Below are 22,807 nucleotides of genomic sequence, written 5' to 3' on the forward strand. Positions count from 1 at the left end.
TAGTAGCTATTGAATCCGTTCTATGCTCGGGTGGTGAGCATTTTTATTGGTATGTGCAGCTCCCATCCTCTTTTGTGATTCCCCCATCCTGCTCCCCCATCAGGAGGCCGGGGGAGGAGGCAAGGCAAGCATCTTGGTGAGAAGGCAACAACTGTTGGTACAATTATTAGAAAATGGAAGAAACACAAGATGACTGCCAATCTTCTTTGGTCTGGGGCTCCAGGCAAGATCTTGCTTCGTGCGGTAAAGAGGATTCTGAGAAAGGTCCGTAATCAGCCCAGAAGTAGAAGGGAGGAACTGGTCAATGACCTGAAGAGAGCTGGGACCACAGTCTCAAACATTACTGTTAGAAACACACTCTGCCATCATAGAATTCAAATCCTGCAGGGCATCCAATGTCCCCCCCCTGCTCACGCCATCACATGTCCAGGCCCATTTGAAGTTTGCCAATGACCATATGGATCAGAAGAGGCATGGGAGGAGGTCAGATGAGACCAAAATATAAATTTTTGGTCTCCTCTCCATTCACCATGTTTGGAGAACGAAGAAGGATGAGTACAGACCCAAGAACACCGTCCCAACAGTGTGACGCATAGTGGTGGAAACATCATACTTTGGGGGTGCTTTTCTGCAAAGGGGACAAGACGACTGCACCTTATTGTAGGAAGGATGGATGGGATCATGTATCGCGAGATTTTAGCCAACAACCTCCTTCACTCAGTAATAGCATTGAAGATGGGTCGTGGCTGGATCTTCCAGCATGACAATGACCCGAAACACATAGCTAGGGCAACTAAGGAGTGGCTCCGTAATAAGCATTTCAAGGTCCAGGAGTGGCCTGAACCCAATAGAAAATCTTAGAAGGGAGCCGAAACTCAATGTTGCCCAGTGACAGCTCTGAACTGTAAGTGACTGTGCTATACTTAATAAGGCTACATTCCTGTTTCCATGTGAAGTGTTGATCTGCTGCCCGAATATATTTTTGGACAGCACACAGACTCATTGAATGTGTCACATTCTGATCCTCAAAATCGAATCAGAAATAGAAATGGTTTGAGGCTCGCAGATCTCATTCTCGTATCTGTGATCTTCACGGATATGTGAATGGATCTATGAAATTCTATGATTCTGTGTGCCATCCGATGAAAGAAATCTGGTAGCACATGGACAATTCACGCGAATGTGAGAATGTGGCCTAAGCGAGGTTGTGCGAATAACCTTAGCCTATGTCCTCTCCCCTCACGCACATTCATTATAAGGCCACGGCCCCACTATTAGTATTCGGTCAGTATTTTTTCTCAGGAGTGGGAGCCAAAACCAGGTGAGGAACAATCAGAAAAAAGGTATAATAGAAACAAGTTCACCAATTCTGCATTTTTGACCCACTCCTGGTTTTGGCTCCCACTCCTGAGAAAAAATACTGACCAAATACTGATAGGCCATGGCCCCACTAAGTCTGTGCTCCAGGCTGACGCAAACCTGGAAAAGCAGTTTCGAGAAGCAACATCACTAATACCACCTAACATTACAGCCTCAACAAAGAGAAGCATCCAGCCATCACATTAGCGGGAGGTAATTAAATGTTTAACCAAATATAGCAGGGTTATTGTCATTTTTGCTCTGCCTCCGAATGATGGTATAAATATCCAAATGACCTTGGCAGAAAAAAGATTCCCCAACCCTGATATAACTGGTAATGATTGTTGACAGGCAAAGTGAAACGTGAACCTGTGGAGAAGATCAATCCTATCCAATAGAGCAGTGAAAAATTGAAACGGCACAACCTGGAGGCCTAACGTCATAATCTAATGGTCACTGATTTGTGTTTTACTTTTTTAGTCAATTGGTAATTTATTTGTATTAAAATTTGCAGAAAAATGTATAAAATATATATTGATATGATTATAGTGTAGTAGTAATAAAAAATAAATAGAATTTTTTTTCTTGGCAGATGAGTGTACTATGAGCTCAGAGGGACATCTGATACTTTCAGATGATCATGGTATTACACCAGATACAAATGAAGAATATGCCATTATTCCAGATACACATCAATCGCTTCTCAGGAGAAGTCTTTCATCTGATCATTTTCAACAGGTCCTTTCTTCTGCTTCATCAATGACCGATATTCAAAACAAAAGTCATAGAAGGACTATTGAACATGAAATACCTCTTAAAGGGGAGAAGCCATATTCATGTTCAGAATGTGGGAAATGTTTTAATGATAAATCACATGTCATTGAACATCAGAGAATTCACACAGGGGAGAAGCCATTTTCATGTTCAGAATGTGGGAAATGTTTTACAAAGAAAATAAATCTCGTTGCACATCAGAAAATTCACACAGGGGAGAAGCCATTTTCATGTTCAGAATGTGGGAAATGTTTTACAAAGAAAATAAATCTCATTACACATCAGAAAATTCACACAGGGGAGAAGCCATTTTCATGTTCAGAATGTGGGAAATGTTTTAATAGAAAAATGAATCTCGTTACACATCAGAGAATTCACACTGGAGAGAAGCCATTTTTATGTCCAAAATGTGGGGAATGTTTTGATAGGAAAATGAATCTAGTTACACATCTGAGAATTCACACAGGGGAGAAGTCACTTTCATGTTCAGAATGTGGGAAATGTTTTGTATGGGAATCGCATCTTCTTAGACATCAGAAATTTCATACCGGGGAGAAGCCATATTCATGTTCAGAATGTGGGAAATGTTTTATAGAGAATGCACATCTTGTTAGACATCAGAGAACTCACACGGGGGAGAATTTATTTTTATGTAAGGAATGTGGGAAATGTTTTACATTGAAAGCATATCTTGTTAGACATCAGAGAACTCACACGCTGGAGAAGCCATATTCATGTTCAGAATGTGGCAAATGTTTTTATGAGAAATCACATGTCATTGAACATCAGAGAATTCACACAGGGGAGAAGCCATTTTCATGTCCAGAATGTGGGAAATGTTTTACAAAGAAAGCACATCTTGTTAGACATCAGAAAACACACACTCTGGAGAAGCCATATTCATGTTCAGAATGTGGCAAACGGTTTAATGAGAAATCATATGTCATTGAACATCAGAGAATTCACACAGGGGAGAAGCCATTTTCATGTCCAGATTGTGGGAAATGTTTTAGAAAAAAATCAAATCTTGTTGCACATCACAGAACTCACACAGGGGAGAAGCCATTTTCATGTTCAGAATGTGGGAAACGGTTTACAGAGAAAGCAACTCTTGTTGGTCATCTAAGAACACACACAGGGAAATAGCATTTTTTTTGGAGCCAAACTTGTGCAAGTCCACAATTCTCTTCCTGATATCTTGGCTGATTTGTTTACACTTTCCCGTGATGCTACACAAAGAAGCAGTGTGTTTCAGGTGTGTATTAAAATACATCCACAGGTGTGTCTCTAATTAACTCAGATGTTGCCAAAAAAACTATCAGAAGCTTCCAAACACATGACATCATCATATCGGCAGTCCACAACTGTTTAAGGGCATAGTAATCTTACTGTGTGTAAACGTTTGACTTTGCAGTAATAAAAATGACTTAAAACTTTCTCTCTCTCTCATTATTCTAGCATTTGTCAAATATTAAAAATTATGGTAATCCTAGTTGACCTAAAACGGGAAAGGTTTATTCTAATTTCATGTCAGATATTGAGAAAAACATGCATATGTGTCTTTTTATGCAGTGCATGTAAACTTCTGGTTTCAACTTGTATATACTGTAGATCAGGGATGTCAAACTTAAACTCACAGAGGGCCAAAATGAAAAACTTGAACAAAGTCATGGGCCAACCAGTATACAGTACAATGGACCTAAATAGTCCTCCATACAGAATAATGGGCCTCACAAAGTCCTCCATACAGAATAATAGGCCCCACATGGGGGTGGCTGTTCTGGTGTCGTGGAACAAATATAGATTCGGCCCACGGGTCGGAGTTTGACATGTATGATATATGAGATAGATGTATAAAATATTTAATATTTTCATAAACAATTTGTCTGATACTGCTCTTATTTATTTGGTGACATTGGCATTGTAGAGTTGCTGCCATAGATCAGAACAGTTGCCATCCAACAGCTAGCCCATCTGTTAACAACTTAACCACCACTGATATGCATTAAAATTGTGGCCATTTAGGGTCCTTATTCCTCACCTTAAAATGGCAGTGTGACATACTGTAAGTAAGTAGTGCCCCCCACAGTGAAAATCCTTTGTGGGTGACAGCTGTATTTGACATTTTAATGACATCTGTATCTGACATCCGATTAACCCGATAAATGCCTTTGTCAATCACGATAGCGGCATGCAAGTGGTTAAAACACAATATGTAAGGAAGTAAAAAGAAAACAACAAAAACGCGCACACAAATCACAAAAACTCATTTTGCCACTGAAAATGTAGCCTTTGTGTTACTAATTATGTGAATGATTTTTAGTTGTATCGCTGGATCCGGAATGAGCCTCGCTATAAAACTGTCTCGTTACTTATTCCGTATGGTGAACAATGTGTGAATCTAGTTTTTTCTTTTTGTCTTACTGGCAAACTATAACAAAAAATGTAATATAAAACGATCAAAAATTCATATGTAAAAAAAAATTATAGCGCCAATATGGCTCATTCGGCAAAGAAATAAAAGCTTTACAGCCTTCAGAATATGCGATTCAAAAACAAATTAATGTAAAATATTGTTTTTAGTGTGTAAAAGTAACAAAGCATAAAAAATTATATAAATCTGGTATCGTTATAATCGTACTGACCCGAAGAATGAATTGTTCTTAGCACTTTTACCGCACGGTAAACCACACCAAAAAGAAAATAAAAACAATAAGGCTGTGTGCCCATGATGGGTTTTTTAAGTGTTTCCGCAGCGGCAAAAACGCTGCAGAAACGCTTAAAAAACGCATGGTAGAAGGTCTGCCATGTTCCCCAATGATAATCCGCATATGCTGTGCACATGCTGCGGAAATTTCCGCTGCGGATTATCATTGCGGAAAAAAACACAGCACTACCAATTATTTTGCGGAAGCGCTGCGTTTTCGCCGCCATTGACTTGCATTGGAACGCATGGAATCCGCATCACTGTATATGTAGATGCGCATTCCATGCGTTCAATGTGCGGATGGTACCCGGGTGTGGAGGAGAGGAGACTCTCCTCCGGACCCGGGTACCATAGAACCTGTAAGAAAAAGAATAAAATAAAAAATAAATGTTATATTTACCTTCTGATGGCCCCCGCTCTCCTTGTCTTCACTTGCCGGCAGCTTGCGGTGGACTGAAGGACCTGCGCTGATGTCATAGTCATGTGAAGGGTCATGCGATGCTGACATCAGCAGGTCCTTCAGTGTACCGCGATCTGCCGGCAAGGGAGAACGGAGGGAAGCAAGACACCAGGGGCCATCGGAAGGTAAGTATAGATTTATTTTTTTATTTTTAAACATTCTTTAGGTCACACTATATAAATCCATGCCGGTTGCATGGATTTATATAGTGTGACCAAGTTGACAAGCACTTTCCAAGTGATGCTAAAATCGCTTGGAAAGAGCTTGATAACCCTTATGCGGAAATGCATGTGAAGAACGCTTCACTTCCACTTGTCCCTGGCAGGAAAACGCATGTACAATCTACATGTACAATCCGCATGCGTTTTTTCTGCCAGGGAGATGCAGAAACACTCAGGAAAAATCTGGAGCATTTCTGCATTGTGGGCACATAGCCTTACTGAATTTTTCTTTTTTGTCCATTCTCAGTTTGAAAAATGGGAAGAAAAAGGGATAAAAATAAGTAAAAAAAATGTTATGTACCCCAAAATGGCACTAAAAAAATAAAATTGTTGCATAGAAAATAAGCCCTTATACCGCTATGTTTTCCAAAAAATTAGTTATAGTTCTCAGAATGTTTTTTTTTTTAAAAAACTATATAAATTTGGTATTGCTGTAATATCACTGTCTAGAAGAATAAAGTCATCCTATAACTTAAACCGCGCAAAATAACGGCATAAAAAGAAAAATAAGAACTATGGTTGTACTGCTGTATAATTGTTTATCCGAGCTTCCAAAAATCGGAATAAGGCTCGGTTCACATTTATCCTCTGCTGAGCGCTGTAAGGAAGCCAGATTTCCACCTGCACAGTAACAAGGCAGTGACCCAGGCAAGTTCAATTCAATGAAAATAATAAGTCGTTAATTGCCAAATACACAAATTAAACAATAATTTTATATGGTCGCTCAGTATCCACACTACAGCCACCATACCTAGGTATGATATATTTGACTTTATCTGCATTGTGTTATGTCCCCGGCTTTGTAGCATAAGAAGCACTCACTTTGTATATGAATCAGGGATCGCTCATTTGCATAAGATTGGGTTTTATAAGCCTATATTCATAAGCGTAGTGGAATTTATTGTCTAGTTACCATTTTTTCCATATCTTTGAGACAGAGAGACTCATTGCCAGAGAAAGTAAAAATAATCCCAAAATATTCTTTAACTACATAAATAGTAAAAAACTAAAAAATGATAGTGTTGGCCCCCTTAAAAATAGTCTGGGTGAAATGGTGGATGAGGATGAGGAAAAAGCCAATATGCTAAATGATTTTTTTCAACAGTATTTACACAAGAAAATCGCATGACAGAAAACATAATTAGTGATAACAAAAATTCTCCATTAAATGTCACTTGCTTAACCCAGCAGGAAGTACGGCGGCGTCTAAAAATCACTAAAGTTGACATATCCCCGGGCCTGGATGGGATACACCCGCGAGTACTGCAGGAATTAAGTAAAGTCATAGATAGACCATTATTTTTAATCTTTAAAGATTCCATAATAACAGGGTCTGTACCACAGGACTGGCGTATAGCAAATGTGGTGCATATTCAAAAAGGGGACAAAAACCGAACTTGGAAATTATAGGCCAGTAAGCTTAACCTCTACTGTGGGTAAAATCCTGGAGGGTTTCCTAAGAGATGCTATACTAGAGTATCTGAAGAAGAATAACCTCATGACCCAATATCAACATGGGTTTAAGAGGGACCGTTCCTGTCAAACTAATCTGATCAGGTTTTATGAGGAGGCAAGTTCTGGACTGGACCAAGGAAATGCAGTGGATGTTGTGTATATGGACTTTTCAAAAGATTTTGATACGGTTCCACAGAAAAGGTTGATACACAAAATGAGAACAATGGGGATAAGGGAAAATATATGTAAGTGGGTTAAGAATTGGCTCAGTGATAGGAAACAAAGGGTGGTTATTAATGGAAAACACTCAGACTGGGTCTCAGTTAACAGTGGGGTACCACAGGGGTCAGTATTGGGCCCCCTTCTTTTTAACATATTTATTAATGACCTTGTAGGGGGCATACAGAGTAATATTTCAATATTTGCAGATGACACTAAACTCTGTCCTCCTCTGTATTGATTACCCTGCAATTTTATATTACAGGAGGATCTATGTAAACTAGAAGCTTGGCAAATGAGCTTTAATGGGGATAAATGTAAGGTAATGCACTTGGGCAGAGGAAATAAAATGTATAATTATATACTTAATTGTAAAACACTGGGCAAAGCTGTAACTGAAAAAGACCTGGGTGTATTGGTGGACGACAAGCTCACGTTTAGTGGCCAGTGTCAGGCAGCTGCTGCAAAGGCAAATAAAATAATGGGATGCATTAAAAGAGGCATAGATGCTCATGAGGAGAACATAATTTTACCTCTATACAAGTCATTAGTGCGACCACACTTAGGATACTGTGTACAGTTTTGGTCTCCGGTGTATAAGAAAGACATAGCTGAACTAGAGCGGGTGCAGAGAAGAGCGACCAAGATTATTAGAGGACTGGGGGGTCTGCAATACCAAGACAGGTTATTACACTTGGGGTTATTTACTGTGGAAAAATTAAGGCTTAGGGGTGATCTTACTACTATGTACAAGTATATGAGTGGACAGTACAAAGACCTTTCTACTGATCTTTTTACTCTGAGGCCAGAGACGGGGACAAGGGGGCATCTTCTACGTCTGGAGGAAAGAAGGTTTAATCATAATCACAGACGGGGATTCTTTACTGTAAGAGCAGTGAGACTATGGAACTCTCTGCCGCATGATGTTGTAATGAGTGATTCACTATTAAAATTTAAGAAGGGCATGGATGCCTTTCTTGAAAAGTATAATATTACAGGTTATATATACTAGACTCCTTGATAGGGCGTTGATCCAGGGAGCTAGTCTGATTGCCGTATGGAATCAGGAAGGAATTTTTTCCCCAATGTGGAGCTTAGTGTTTGCCACATGTTTTTTTTTTGCCTTCCTCTGGATCAACATGTTAGGCTATGGGTTGAACTAGATGGACTTAGTCTTCCTTCAACCTTTAAAACTATGTTACTGTTCTATCATTTTGTCTTTGAAAGCACGGTATGGTCCCTCACAGTCTGAGGTGTCTTTTATCTATTGTTTTTGCATGCTCTAATATTTTCAATAAAAAGGATTTGTTCACTTTTAATCTGCTGTAGTAGTTTTGTCAATGATCTAATTGTTAGATCTAGTACCTCACTGTTGATTTTCATGTCGTCTAAATATGTCCGTTCAAGGTACCATCCTATAAACTGGGTCCTCGTTTCATCGGTTCATTTGAGGTTCCAAAACAGATTAATCCAGTAGCCTACAAGCTCAGACGTTTATCAGCCATGCCCGCCTGCCTGCCAGTCTATAAGCCGTGTTTGCCAAGTCTACCATTCCTGGCCCTTCCTGCCTCCTGTCCTTTGGGGGTCAGCTGCCATCCACCCGAGGTCAGTACTGGTGTAGCACCTGGTTTTCCGCCTCCCTTGTCTCTCCTCGGATCGCAGTATCATCAGCTGCTGTGTATCCGAAGTTGTACTTGGTGAGATTCCTAGCCACGTCCCTCTAGGCTCTCCTCGTTTCATAGCATAGTGGTTACAACACCCGGTCAGTTACATATACCAAGGAGGATGTCACGATAATTCTTACAAAAAAACATATAGTGGTTTATTGGATTATACAACACATATAGTGGTTTATTGAATTCTCTTTTTAAAGTAGTTATTTTAGGAGAAAAAAAACAGAATAAGTATAGAAGTTACAAGAAAATAGTCCATTTATCCATAGTAAGTCCATTAAATTGGTTGAAGGTGGTATCTCATCCATCTTTTCTCCATATCCTGAATGGAAGGGTTGTATCAGCAATTTGTGCCAGTGAAAATCAGAGTCCAAGAGCCACAGAGGCCTTATGGCAGCCCCCGAGTCCACTCCCTTCGAGACCTTGTGTGTCACATAATGATATATACAGGTGGATCTCACAAAATTAGAACATCATCAAAAAGTTAATTTATTTCAGTTCTTCAATACAAAAAGTGAAACTCATATATTATATAGAGTCATTACAAACAGAGTGATCTATTTCAAGTGTTTATTTCTGTTAATGTTGATGATTATGGCTTACAGCCAATGAGAACACAAAAGTCATTATCTCAGTAAATTAGAATACTTTATAACAACGGCTTGAAAAATGTTTTTAAAATCCGAACTGTTGTCCTGCTGAAATCTATGTTCAATAAATGCACTCAATACTTGGTCGCGGCTCCTTTTACATCAATTACTGCATCAATGTGGCGTGGCATGGAGGCGATCAGCCTGTGGCACTGCTGAGGTGTTATGGAAGCCCAGGTTGCTTTGATAGCAGCCTTCAGCTCATCTGCATTGTTAGGTCTGGTGTGTCTCATCTTCCTCTTGACAATACCCCATAGATTCTCATTAATAGATTCTCTATGGGGTTAAGGTCAGGCGAGTTTGCTGTAAAACATTAAGCGTGCTCTAAAATTACCTGGTAGACCGCTGCACTGACTACTTTGGTCTTGATAAAACACAGTGGACCTACACCAGCAGAGGACATGGCTCCCCAAACCATCACTGATTGTGGAAACTTCACACTAGACCTCAAGCAGCTTGGATTGTGTGCCTCTCCACTCTTCCTCCAAACTCTGGGACCTTGATTTCCAAATGAAATGCAAAATTTACTTTGCATTTACTTTGTGTCAGTGACTGCCTTCTGGACATCTGTCAAGTCAGCAGTCTTCCCCATGATTGTGGTGGAGCCTACTGAAACAAACTAAGGGACCTTTTTTTTTAACTGTAATTTTTATTGAATTATAAAATAGAATAATACAATACAATAATACAATGCTTAGGAAGCCTTTGCAGGTGTTTTTTGTTAATTATTTTAATTTACTGAGATAATGACTTTTGTGTTTTCATTGGCTGTAAGCCATAATCATCAAGATTAACAGAAATAAACACTTGAAATAGATCACTCTGTTTGTAATGACTCTATATAATATACGAGTTTTACTTTTTGTATTGAAGAACTGAAATAAATTAACTTTTTTATAATATTCTAATTTTGTGAGAAGCACTTGTATATACTTTCTTATAGTATGACATTAACAAGCTAAGTGTACTGTTATATTACATGTATGTCAGCAGAACCTTCAACTATGGGTGAAGCAATGTACTGGTATTGAAAAGTAAAAATTTTTGTATGACTTAATATTTAACATGGGGGCTATCTAATACTAAGTAGCTGGTTTTAATGTAATTGCTGATTGGAGCATGTATATTGTATCTGTTGTATAAAACCATTTTTTGATGGTTTAATGAGGATTCACTGTGGTTCAAGACTCAATCAAACAGGTGTAACTCAGTCTTATTTCATCATCCGTATTAAGGCCACAGCGTTGCAGAGTTATAATAATAATTTTATTTCTATAATGCCAACATATTCCGCAGCATTTTTATAATTAAGTGAGGGCATGTACAAACAATAAAAACAGTACAAAGTAACACAACAGTTACAAGAGGAGTGAGGCTCCTGCTCGCAAGCTTACAATCTATAAGGAAAGAGAGGGACACAAATGGTAAAAAGTGTTTGTTGTCTATGGTCCAGACATCATTGTAAGAAATAGGGCATTTCATATAAAGCTGCAGGATCCGGTTATCTGTCAGTAACTGTCTAAGTGCAGTTACTGTGTGTTATTGGGTGCACTGAGGATGTGGAGATGGATGAATTGGAGGAACCAAATTCTGAGGACCATTTAGAAAGAGGGAACGGTGGAGAATAAGATTAGCAAAGTGATAGGCCTGTCTAAAAATATATGTCTTTAAAATGTAGGGGCTAGGTATTGGTCGGATCGTCTGGGGTAATGCATTCCAGAAAACTGACACAACACGAGAGACGTTTTAGAAATGGAGGTGGTAAGTTTGAATTATGGAAGATGTTAGTCTTGGATCAGTTGCAGAATAGACAGCACGCTGCGTAGGGTGGTAGACAGAGATGAGGGAGTAGAGGTAGGGTGGTGCAGAACTGTGGAGAGCTTTGTGGGTGAAAGAGATAAAATTGTATTGTATTCTGTAGCGAATGGGCAATGACTGGTTACAATGGTTCAGCTCTAGTAGAGTGTGGCTGAACTGAGTATTCACAGCTAGAGAGCAAATAGCCACAATATTTTAATAAACAATACTGAAAATACACCATAATAAAGGGGCGAACCCCAGTGACACTTGTATGGGAATTATATACAAAGTTATTGTATCCAGTGTAAATTATGGGGAAGGAAAATGTTAGAAAACCAGTATAATGTAAAACATACATGGAGAAATCATAGAACGACCGTCTGATACATGCTGCCTGTGGAACGGGGAGCTTGTATCTGTGTCACGTTCCCTTTAACCCCTTCACAAAATTTACTGTACATGCACCACGCCACGGGAAGTGCGTTCCCTCAAACCGCCATATAAGTACGATTGTGCCAGCTCAGCAGTAGAGCCGGCAAAATCATCAATGGGAGTGAGCTATATATTGTAGCTGACACCCTGCAGTAACACCCATTATCAGTGCTAACCCTGATTGCGCCTGTTTAACTCCTCAATAGCAACAGGGTCATCAATCCGCTTAATGGAGGGAGGGGGCTCCCTCTGTCCTCTGATTGACATGACTCTCCTATTGTTATTCATTCATATATTTAAGTACCTCCATTGAATCTTCATTCTTCTTGACTGAAATTGTGAATACGGCTTTGTGGAGAACACCCTTTCCTCACGTCCAGGGTTGTTTAAAGCGCACCTGTCAGGATTGTGCTCAGTAAACTACATACACTGTCAGGTGGGCGACATTACACTGATTAAAATGATACCTTAGTTGATGAAATCCGTCCTGTGGTTCTTGTGTAATCTTTACTTTCAGTTTGGAGATAATGATATGCTCGTGCTTCGGGGCAGCCTGTGGTGTGGGCTCTATCTGGTGCTCTGCTTACTTATTCATCTGTTTGCTCTTATGACAGCTCACTGTGCCTTCACTGACCTGCCTCCTATTTTACATAATTCATCTAGTAGTGCGGGGCTAGATAAAATAGGAGGCAGGTCAGTGAAGGCACAGTGAGCTGTAATAAGAGCATATAGTGGAATACATAAGCAGAGCACCAGATAGAGCCCACTTCACAGGCGAGCATATCATTATCTCACAATGAACAGACCCCAGCCTCAGTTTTATATTATGTACAATCTGAATCAGAGCTTTCTGTGCAAGTGGCGCTGAGTCGATTGAAAAAATAGGAATGGGCTTCGCTAAAGTACAGCTAGCAAGCCTATGAGTTCTCACAAACTCAGCATCAACCATGCAGACTCCAGCTCCACTATCTACAAACACAGAAATTTTCTCAGTCCTGCTCTCTAGCATCACCTCTGCTGTCAGGACAAACCGAGAACTGCAGGTTGACGACAAACACACCCCCTGATTATCCAACGTCCGACTACCAAGGGTTAAAGGAATGAAGAGACAGGCCCCAAGATATTGTCCCTTTTTTTCTACAAAAAAAACACGCCCTTCTTTTTACGGATCTCAGGGGAAACATACGATTCAGAGGCACCCCGTAACCGCATGGGTTCTTCCACCTCCACCAGTACTGGTTCACCCCCAGACCGCAAAGGGGTATTACCCCAAAAAGAGGGCTCCGGAGAAGGTGGTCTCACCCACCTATCCCGCAGGCGTCTATCAACACGTATAGCCAATGACATGCCAGCCTCCAAGGACTCCGAGGTTTCATACACTGCCTAGGCATCTTTCAAACTTCTGGTAAGGCCCTGACAAAATTAGCTTCTAAAAGCCGGGTCATTCCAATTGCTTTGTGTGGTATAACTATTTGGTTTAAGGGCATTAAAAAATGAAAAGTTTGAAAATTGCAAAATGTTCAATTTTTTTGTAAAAATTGTGATATTTTCATAAATAAATGCAAATTATATGGACCTAAATTTACCACCAACATGAAGTTAGAATATGTCACGAAAATATAGCCTAAGAATCACTGAGATATTTTGACGTGTTCCAGAGTTAGCCTGTGTGCTCACAATGCGTTTTTTAAGCGTTTCCGCAGCGGCAAAAACGCTGCAGAAACGCTTTGCATTGGAACGCATGGATTCCGCATCACTGCATATGTAGATTCGCATTCCATGCGTTTCAATGTGCGGATGGTACCCGGGTGTGGAGGACAGGAGATTCTCCTCCGGACCCGGGTACCATAGAACCTGTGAAAAAAAGAATAAAATAAAAAATAAATATTATACTTACCTTCTGATGGCCCCCGCAGCGCTCGTCCTCCCATGCCGGCAGCCAGGACGGAGCGAAGCAAGACTGCGGGGACCGTCGGAGGGTAAGTATAGATTTATTTTTTACCATTCTTTCGGTCACACTATATAAATCCATGCCGGATGCATGGATTTATATAGTGTGACCAAGTTGACAAGCACTTTCCAAGTGATGCTAAAATCGCTTGGAAAGCGCTTAACAACCCGCATGCAGAAATGCAAGTGAAGAACGCTTCACATCCGCATGTCCCTGGCAGGAAAAACGCATGTACAATCCGCATGTACAATCCGCATGTACAATCCGCATGCGTTTTTTCTGCCAGGGGAGATGCAGAAACGCTCAGGAAAAATACGGAGCATTTCTGCCTCGTGGGCATATAGCCTTATAACACATAAAGTGACACTGGTCAGAAATTGAAAAATTTGGACTTGTCAGGAAGGTGAAAACAGGCTCGGAGGTGAAGGGGTTAAAGTCTATTTTGTATTTATTCACTTGTTTTGTTTTTTAATATTCGTCATTGTGGGTAGGGTTTGGGTTTTTCAGATTTTTGCTGATTCACCAATTGCGACTTTTTAAAGAGTTGCAAACTTTGTGCACAAGTGCACTCCTGTGACCCCTGCAGTTACTGCATGTACAGCTGGAATTTTTATGATGTTTAGTGTAACGTGAGACTTTTTGAGCCAAAAAGGTACAAAAAAAGATAAAGACAAAAATAAAGAGCATTTCTGATTTTGCACAAAATTCAAAATGGCTCATGGTTCATAAAGAATTTGGCGCAAAAAAAACATCAATAAATATAATAAAACAAAATGCAAATGATGAATTGTACTCCAATCTTATAGGAAAAATCAAAGTCCCCTGAAGCCTCTCCAGTAAGGGGGCATTCACCCCCTCCTGTCTCACACAGAATCTCTCAAGGAGAAAAGAGCTGTCAGTCTAAGAGTCTTTTTAAATTAGAATTGCACCGTTGACATGTGGGAAGTAAGGAAATTATGTATGATTGAGAAGTGAAAAAAATAATTAAGCGCACCTGTCAGCAGGATTGTGCTCAGTAAACCACATACACTGTCAGGTGGGCGCCAATACACTGATTAAAATGATACCTTGGTTGATGAAATTCGTGCTGTGGTACTCTTGTAATACTTACTTTCAGTTTAGAGATAATGATATGCTCGTGATCCGGGTCGGGCCTGTGGGGTGGGCTCTATCTAGTGCTCTGCTTGCTTATTCAGCTATATGATCTTATGACAAGTCACTGATCCTTCAGTGAGCTGCTTCCTATTTTTCATAATGCATCTAGTAGTGTGGGGTAATGTAAAATAGGAGGCAGGTCACAGAATTAGCTTGTTAGCAGAATACAGCCAGATTTTTTTTTATTTTATTCGCATTGCTGTATTGTGTAAGCAGAGAAACTTTTCCATCATCAGACGGGATCCCATATTACTGCGCTAATAATACAGACATTTTGTGGAGTGTGCCAAATATACTCCATTTAAAGTCAGCCAGCTGTGTGTACATGTATACCATATCTATAAGGCCACTTCCTAAAACCGTGGTCATCAGACGTGATCCCATATTACTGCGGTAATAATTGTGACATTTTTTGTTGCAGGCCAAATATTACACTACATTTAAAATGGGCAAGGCGCGTTGCAAGGGACGGGAAGTGGACATGATGGTGATGGTTCACTATGAGGCTGTACGCAAGATGAAATTGTGCTTGCAAACACCCACATCATGTCGAACTATCTTCTTTTCCCAATTACTAGGGGGCCACGGAACACCACGCTTGAAGCCAGAGCAGTGTGAAAAGGTTGTTGGTTGGATAGCAGATAATGCTTCCAGTCAGTTTGCCACCACCACCACTTTGTCTTCCACACGGTCAAGTCTCAGTAGCCTGGACCACATATCCCTCACCCTGATCCTCCTTCCTCCCACCATGCCAAGTGCCAGGAGACAAGTGATCCCACACTTAGACACTCCGAAGAGCTGTTCACTTTTCCATTTATAGATTTGGGCCTCTCGCCTGGCCCGCTTCAAAAGGGGCAAGAGGAGATCGCATGTAGCGATGCCCAAATATTTGAGCAGCCATGGTCACACGAAGGTGATGGTGGGAAACTGTTGCAAGAGGTGGATGATGATGATGAGACAAAATTGCCACCAAGTCAGGAGGAGGCCCAGGGTGTGTACTTGGAAGACGAGGTGGTGGACAATGAAGTCACTGACCCAACCTAGCAAGGTGACATGCATTGCAAGGACAGCAGCACAGAGGGGGAGGGAGGTGTAGCACCACAACAGGCAGAAAGAAGCAGTGGGGTGGCCACAGACACAAAGAGGGCAACTGATCCCAGGAACACCAACACAAGAGAAGTTGCCACTTCAACTGTTAGGTCTTCTAGAGTCTGGCTCTTTTTTAAATACTGTCCTGATAACCCCAAAAAGGCCATTTGCACCCTCTGCCATGCCAGCATCAGCAGGGGCAGAAAAACTACCAGCCTGACCACCACTGTCATGAGCTCAGGCACATGACAGCAAAGCACCCGATTAGTTGGGCTGAATGCCAGGGTCCACAAACAGCGTCTGTAGGTGACACCACTGACTGTTCCGCTGTTGTGCATGCACGCCAATCCTTTGTCCATAGCGCAGGTGACACTTGCAACCGTCAGCGTCCTTTCCCAGCGCAGTGTTCAGTTGTCCGTACCCTAGTCCTTTGAACATATGCGCAAATACGCTGCCAATGCCCCACAGGCCACACTACTAAACTCACACATTTCGCGAATGCTTGCACTTGAAATTTTTCCTTTTAAGCTCGTGGAGATAGAATCATTCTATCAACTGATGGCGACGGCCAGGGACGGCACACTGAATTAATATAGTGGAAGCCGGAATCCAGTCAGACCCTGGGACGGAGCAGGTCCTCCCGACACCGAGGATTGCAGGACCTGGGTCAATCAGGGTTGCTCCCAAATTCTACAGCTCCTGCACCTCTTCTTCAGCTTCCATCTCTGAAATGACCACATCAATCAGAAACTGGAAGCACTGTCTCAGCCAAGTGGCAACAGGCACTGCTGAAGCTAATATGCTTAGGTGACAAACTGCACACCTCTGCAGAGTTGTTGACAGCTGTAAAAGAGCAGGCAGATTTGTGTCTGTCAGCGCGTAACCTACAGCCAGGCATGGTCGTGTGTGACAATGGCCAGAACCTCGCGTTGTACACATTTTGGCTCATGGTAATTAGTGGTTGGTCACACTTCTAGACCCACGCTAGAAGGAAAACTTTGTATCTCTCCTTCCCGTGGCGGAGAGGTCTAGTAAAATATTGCAGTATCTGAAGGCCCTTGTTGTAAAATTATTTAAAATATTCCCATCTGAAAACGCTGGCAGAGGTCACAGTTCCTTGGATAACCAAGGAGTACAGGCGAGCTAGACACAAATACGATGCAGCAGAGGCAGGGGAACACTGTCAAAGGTGTGTGTAATGGGTGTATCAGGTGTGACAGACAGTTGCTCTGGAGCTGGCTGTAGAAGGTCACTGCGCTTGGCATTGCAGACACCTTCTTGATTCCCCCTTCTCTGTAGTATTATTATTATTATTATTATTAATAATAATAATTTATATAGCGCCATTGATTCCATGGTGCTGTACATAAGAAGGGGTTACATACCAAATACAGATATCACTTACAGTAAGCAAACTAACAATGATAGAATGGTACGGAGGGAAGAGGACCCTGCACCTGCAGGCTTACATTCTACAGGAATGGGGCAGAGACAGTAGGTTGAAGGGTTGCAGTAGCTCCGCTGTTGTTGGGGTTGGCAGCAAGCAAGGTCATGGCAGGCTGTAAGCTTGTTTGAAGAGATGGGTTTTCAGGTTCCGTCTTAAGGATCCAGGTGTGGTGGATAATCGGCACAGAATTCCATAGGACAGAGGATATTCGGGAGAAATCTTGGAGGCGATTGCGTGAGGAACGAATAAGTGTGGAGAAGAGAAAGAGGTCTTGGGATGACCGGAGGTTACGTGAGGGAATATATCGGGAGATTAGTTCAGAGATGTACGGAGGAGAGAGGTTACGGATGGCTTTGTAGGTCAGTGTTAGTAGTTTGAACTGGATACGCTGGGGGAAAGGGAGTCGGTGAAGGGATTTGCAAAGGGAGGTAGCAGAGGATTAGCGAGGCAAGAGATGAACAAGTCGTGCAGCAGAGTTGAGGATGGACTGGAGGGGTGCGAGAGTGTTAGCAGGTAGGCCACAGAGGAGGATGTTGCAATAGTCGAGTCGATATAGTTATATCCTTCTTCCTTTAGGACCCAGCAGCGACCCCCAACTTCTGCTGCTGATTGACACACCCTTGCTAGGTAGTTAAAAAGTCTTAGTTTCTCCAGAGAGTTGTCAGTGATAGTTCTATGTACCTCTGTGCAGGCGTGGAGCACTAGCAGGCGGCTAGTTTCTTCTCTGCTGCCCTTGGAGGACAGTTGATGTTATCTCTCTGGTGTCTGCTCAAGCTAAGTGTATCCCATTTGTTTGCCTACCTTGTTGTCTTAAGTTTGTAGTGGGGCCTGAGTAGTGCTCACCCCGTCCCCTGCCTATCTAGGGCCAAGCTCTAGGGACATTCAGGGCTTAGGTTCCTGCTCGGCGTTAGGTGTGGGACCTATATAGAGCAGCACAATGGCTCAGTGGTTAGCACTGCAGCCTTGCAGTGCTGGGCTCCTAGGTTCAAATCCCACCAAGGACAACATCTGCAAGGAGTTTGCATGTTCTCCCTGTGTTTGCGTGGGTTTCCTCCGGGTTCTCCAGTTTCCTCCCACACTCCTACTGATAGGGAATTTAGATTGTGAGCCCCAATGGGGACAGTGCCGATAATGTATCTGAATTGTAAATCGCTGCGGAATATGTTGGCGCTATATAAATAAAAAGATTATTATTATATAGGGACAATAGGGTAGGCAGGGTGATAATAGATCTGTCTAGGAGTCTCCACTCCCACTTTCCCTAGTGTTTGGGTTTCCTTCCCTCTTCCTTTTGTGTTGCACTTAATTTTTTCCGTTACCTTGCTTGACAGTGTGGGACAGTTTTCTCAGTCCCTCCCAGCGCCCAGGCCCTGATACACGGGATACTCTGACAAGGAGGGAAAAGTTTTGTAAGATGCTGAAGGAGTACCTTGCCAACCGTTCCAATGTCCTCCATGATTACTCTGTGCCTTAAAACTATTGGGTGTCCAAGCTGGACACATGGCATGAACTGGCTCTCTACGCCTTGGAGGTCCTGGCCTACCTGTTTTGTCAGAGCGGGTTTTTAGTGCAGCTAGTCAACTGAAAATGTTGATAGGCTGACTCTTATCAAAATGAACAACGGCTGGATTGGGCCAGACTTCTCAACACCACCGGATGATAGCAGTGGAACATGCAGTCAAATCCAGTGACTTTTTTTGGGCAACTCTTCACACCCAGACATCCAGACATGGGTATTCGCTTCCTGATTTCACCTATTTTCTGTTTTCCTCCTACTTTTCCTCATCCTCCACCACCATATCACCAGGGTGACTGTGATGCAACACCCACATAATTTTTTTTAAGGGTGTTTATGATGCCCGTAGGAATTTTTTTCAGAGGCCTACCTCTAACATTCTGTATTATACGGTATTTTCATGTATACCCCAGGGGTAAATTTTTTTCAGCCCATGCGCTTAGTGCATGGGCATTACCAGTATAGGAGACCGACTCCTTAACAATGGTAACAATTTTTTTTATGAGGAACTCCTCTACCTCTCTTCAAAGCGGTATTGGAGTGCGTCCAATTTTTGGGCAGCCATTGCAGTCACTGCATGGGCATTACCACTATAGGAGACCCACTCTTTTATCATGGGAACATTTTTTTTATTGAGGCCCTCCTCTGTGTCTCTTCAAAGAAGTATTGGGGTGTTTCCAAATTTTGGGCAGCCCTTGCAGTCACTGCATACACAATAACAGTATAGGAGACCCGCTCCTTTATAATGGGAACATTTTTTTAACTGAGGCCATCCTCTATGTCTCTTCAATGGGGTATTGTTTTTTTTCCAAATTTTGGGCAGTCATTGCAGTCACTACATATGCAATAACAGTATAGCAGACCTGCTGCTTCAGAATGGGAACATTTTTTTAACTGAGGCCCTTCTCTACGTCTCTTCAAAGGGGTATTGGGGATTTTCCAAATTTTGGGCAGCCCTTGCAGTCACTGCATATACTATAACAGTATAGCAGACCCGTTCCTTTATAATGGGAACATTTTTTTTACTGAGGCCATCCTCTATGTCTCTTCAAAGGGGTATTGGGGTGTTTCCAAATATTGGGCAGCCCTTGCAGTCACTGCATATGCAATAACAGTATAGCAGACCTGCTCCTTTAGAATGGGAACATTTTTTTAACTGAGGCCCTTCTCTACGTCTCTTCAAAGGGGTATTGGGGTTTTTCCAAATTTTGAGCAGCCCTTGCAGTCACTGCATATACAATAACAGTATAGCAGACCCGCTCCTTTATAATGGGAACATTTTTTTTTACTGAGGCCATCCTCTATGTCTCTTCAAAGGGGTATTGTTTTTTTTCTGAATTTTGGACAGCCCTTGCAGTCACTGCATGCGCAATACCAGTATAGCAGACCCGGTCCTTTATAATGGGAACATTTTTTTTTACTGAGGCCATCCTCTATGTCTCTTCAAAGGGGTATTGGGGTTTTTCCAAATTTTGGACAGCCCTTGCAGTCACTGCATGCGTAATACCTGTATAGCAGACCCGCTCCTTTCGAATGGAAACTTTTTTTTAACCGAGGATCTCCTCTATGTCTCTTCAAAGGGGTACTGGAGTTTTTCCAAATTTTGGGCAGCCCTTGCAGTCACTGCATATGCAATAACAGTATAGGAGACCTACTCCTTAAGAATGGGAACATTTTTTTAACTGAGGCCCTCCTATATGTCTCTTCAAAGGGGTATTGGGGTGTTTCCAAATTTTGGGCAGCCCTTGCAGTCACTGCATATGCAATAACAGTATAGCAGACCCGTTCCTTTAGAATAGGAACATTTTTTTAACTGAGGCCCTCCTCTACGTCTCTTCACAGGGTTATTGGGGTTTTTCAAAATTTTGGGCAGCCCTTGCAGTCACTGCATATACTATAACAGTATAGCAGACCCGTTCCTTTATAATGGGAACATTTTTTTTACTGAGGCCATCCTCTATGTCTCTTCAAAGGGGTATTGGGGCTTTTCCAAATTTTGGACAGCCCTTGCAGTCACTGCATGCGCAATACCAGTATAGCAGACCCGCTCCTTTATAATGGGAACATGTTTTTTACTGAGGTCATCCTCTATGTCTCTTCAAAGGGGTATTGGGGTTTTTCCGAGTTTTGGACAGTCCTTGCAGTCACTGCATGCACAATACCAGTATAGCAGACCCACTCCATTCGAATGGAAACTTTTTTTTTAACTTAGGATCTCCTCTATGTCTCTTCAAAGGGGTACTGGAGTTTTTCCAAATTTTGGGCAGCCCTTGCAGTCACTGCATACGCAATAACAGTATAGGAGACCTACTCCTTAAGAATGGGAACATTTTTTTAACTGAGGCCCTCCTATATGTCTCTTCAAAGGGGCATTGGGGTGTTTCCAAATTTTGGGCAGCCCTTGCAGTCACTACATACGCAATAACAGTATAGCAGACCCGTTCCTTTAGAATAGGAACATTTTTTTAACTGAGGCCCTCCTCTACGTCTCTTCACAGGGGTATTGGGGTTTTTCCAAATTTTGGGCAGTCCTTGCAGTCACTGCATATACAATAACAGTAAAAACCAAAGACAAAAGCATAATACACAAAAATAAATGGATAAATCGCAAAATGCATAAAAATAATGATAAATAATAAAGGGTATTTAGTTAACATAAATTTTGATCAAAATAATGTAAAAGCCATCCCGCCACGTCACAGCAACTCTTATGGGACAGTCCTAACTCTAATATTAAAACCTTACCATTTGCCAAGTGACATCCATATGGATAAGGGCTGAGAGACTGAACCCTTAGTATAAGCATGAACCTGAGAGGCAGAATGGACCTACCAGTTCAGAACAAGGGCGGGCACACCCTTATATGCACTACTGCACATTAGACTACATAGAAAAAACCTGGGAGTCTGAACTGAAATGTAAATTGATGTGCATGCAAAATGTAAATGCATGTTCAAACAAGGCCATTAGACAGAAAAAAACAAAAGCATAATACACAAAAATAAATGTATAAATCGCAAAATGCATAAAAATAATGATAAATAATAAGGTGTATTTAGTTAACATAAATTTTGATCAAAATAATCTAAAAGCCATCCCACCACGTATAGCAGACCCGTTCCTTTATAATGGGAACATTTTTTTTACTGACGTCCTCCTCTATGTCTCATCAAAAGTGTATTGGGGTTTTCCAAATTTTGGACAGCCCTTGCAGTCACTGCATACGCAATAACAGTATAGCAGACCCGCTCCTTTAGAATAGGAATATTTTTTTTAACTGAGGCCCTCCTCTACATTTTTTCCCACTGGTATTGGGTTTTTTCCAAATTTTGGGCAGCCCTTGCAATCACTGCATATGCAATAAACAGAATAGCAGACCCGTTCCTTTATAATGAGAACATTTTTCTTACTGAGGCCATCCTCTATGTCTCTTCAAAGAGGTATTGGGGTTTTTCCTAATTTTGGACAGCCCTTGCAGTCACTGCCTAAGCAATAACAGTACAGCAGACCCGCTCCTTTAGAATGGAAACTTTTTTTTTTTTATTGAGGATCTCCTCTATGTCTCTTCAAAGGGGTAATGGGGTTTTTCCACATTTTGAGCAGCTCTTGCAGTCACTGCATACGCAACAACAGTATAGCACACCCGCTCCTTTAGAATGGGAACATTTTTTTTTACTGAGGCCCTCCTCTATGTCTCTTCAAAGGGGTATTGGGGTGTTTCCAAATTTTGGGCAGCCTTTGCAGTCACTGCATACGCAATAACAGTATAGCAGATTCGCTCCTTTAGAATAGTAACATTTTTTTAAGTGAGGCCCTCTATTTTGTCTCTTCAAAGGGGTATTGGGGTTTTTCCAAATGTTGGGCAGCCCTTGCAGTCACTGCAGACGCAATAACAGTAT

At 41.6% G+C, this 22,807-nt stretch overlaps 1 protein-coding gene across 1 annotated transcript in view; it reads left to right on the top strand.

Annotated features, from left to right (window-relative positions):
* Positions 1-22,807, top strand: part of LOC141270769 (uncharacterized) — a 382,593-nt gene that overhangs the window by 295,167 nt on the left and 64,619 nt on the right. Inside the window, exon 11 of the mRNA XM_073680882.1 lies at positions 1,934-3,272. Coding sequence (XP_073536983.1) covers positions 1,934-3,272 — 1,339 coding nt within the window. The remainder of the gene's footprint in view (positions 1-1,933; positions 3,273-22,807) is intronic.

Source organism: Phyllobates terribilis, unplaced genomic scaffold, assembly GCF_046119375.1.
Source record: "Phyllobates terribilis strain yellow unplaced genomic scaffold, ASM4611937v1 Scaffold_5__5_contigs__length_657084704, whole genome shotgun sequence".
NCBI classification, from domain to species: Eukaryota; Metazoa; Chordata; class Amphibia; order Anura; family Dendrobatidae; genus Phyllobates; species Phyllobates terribilis.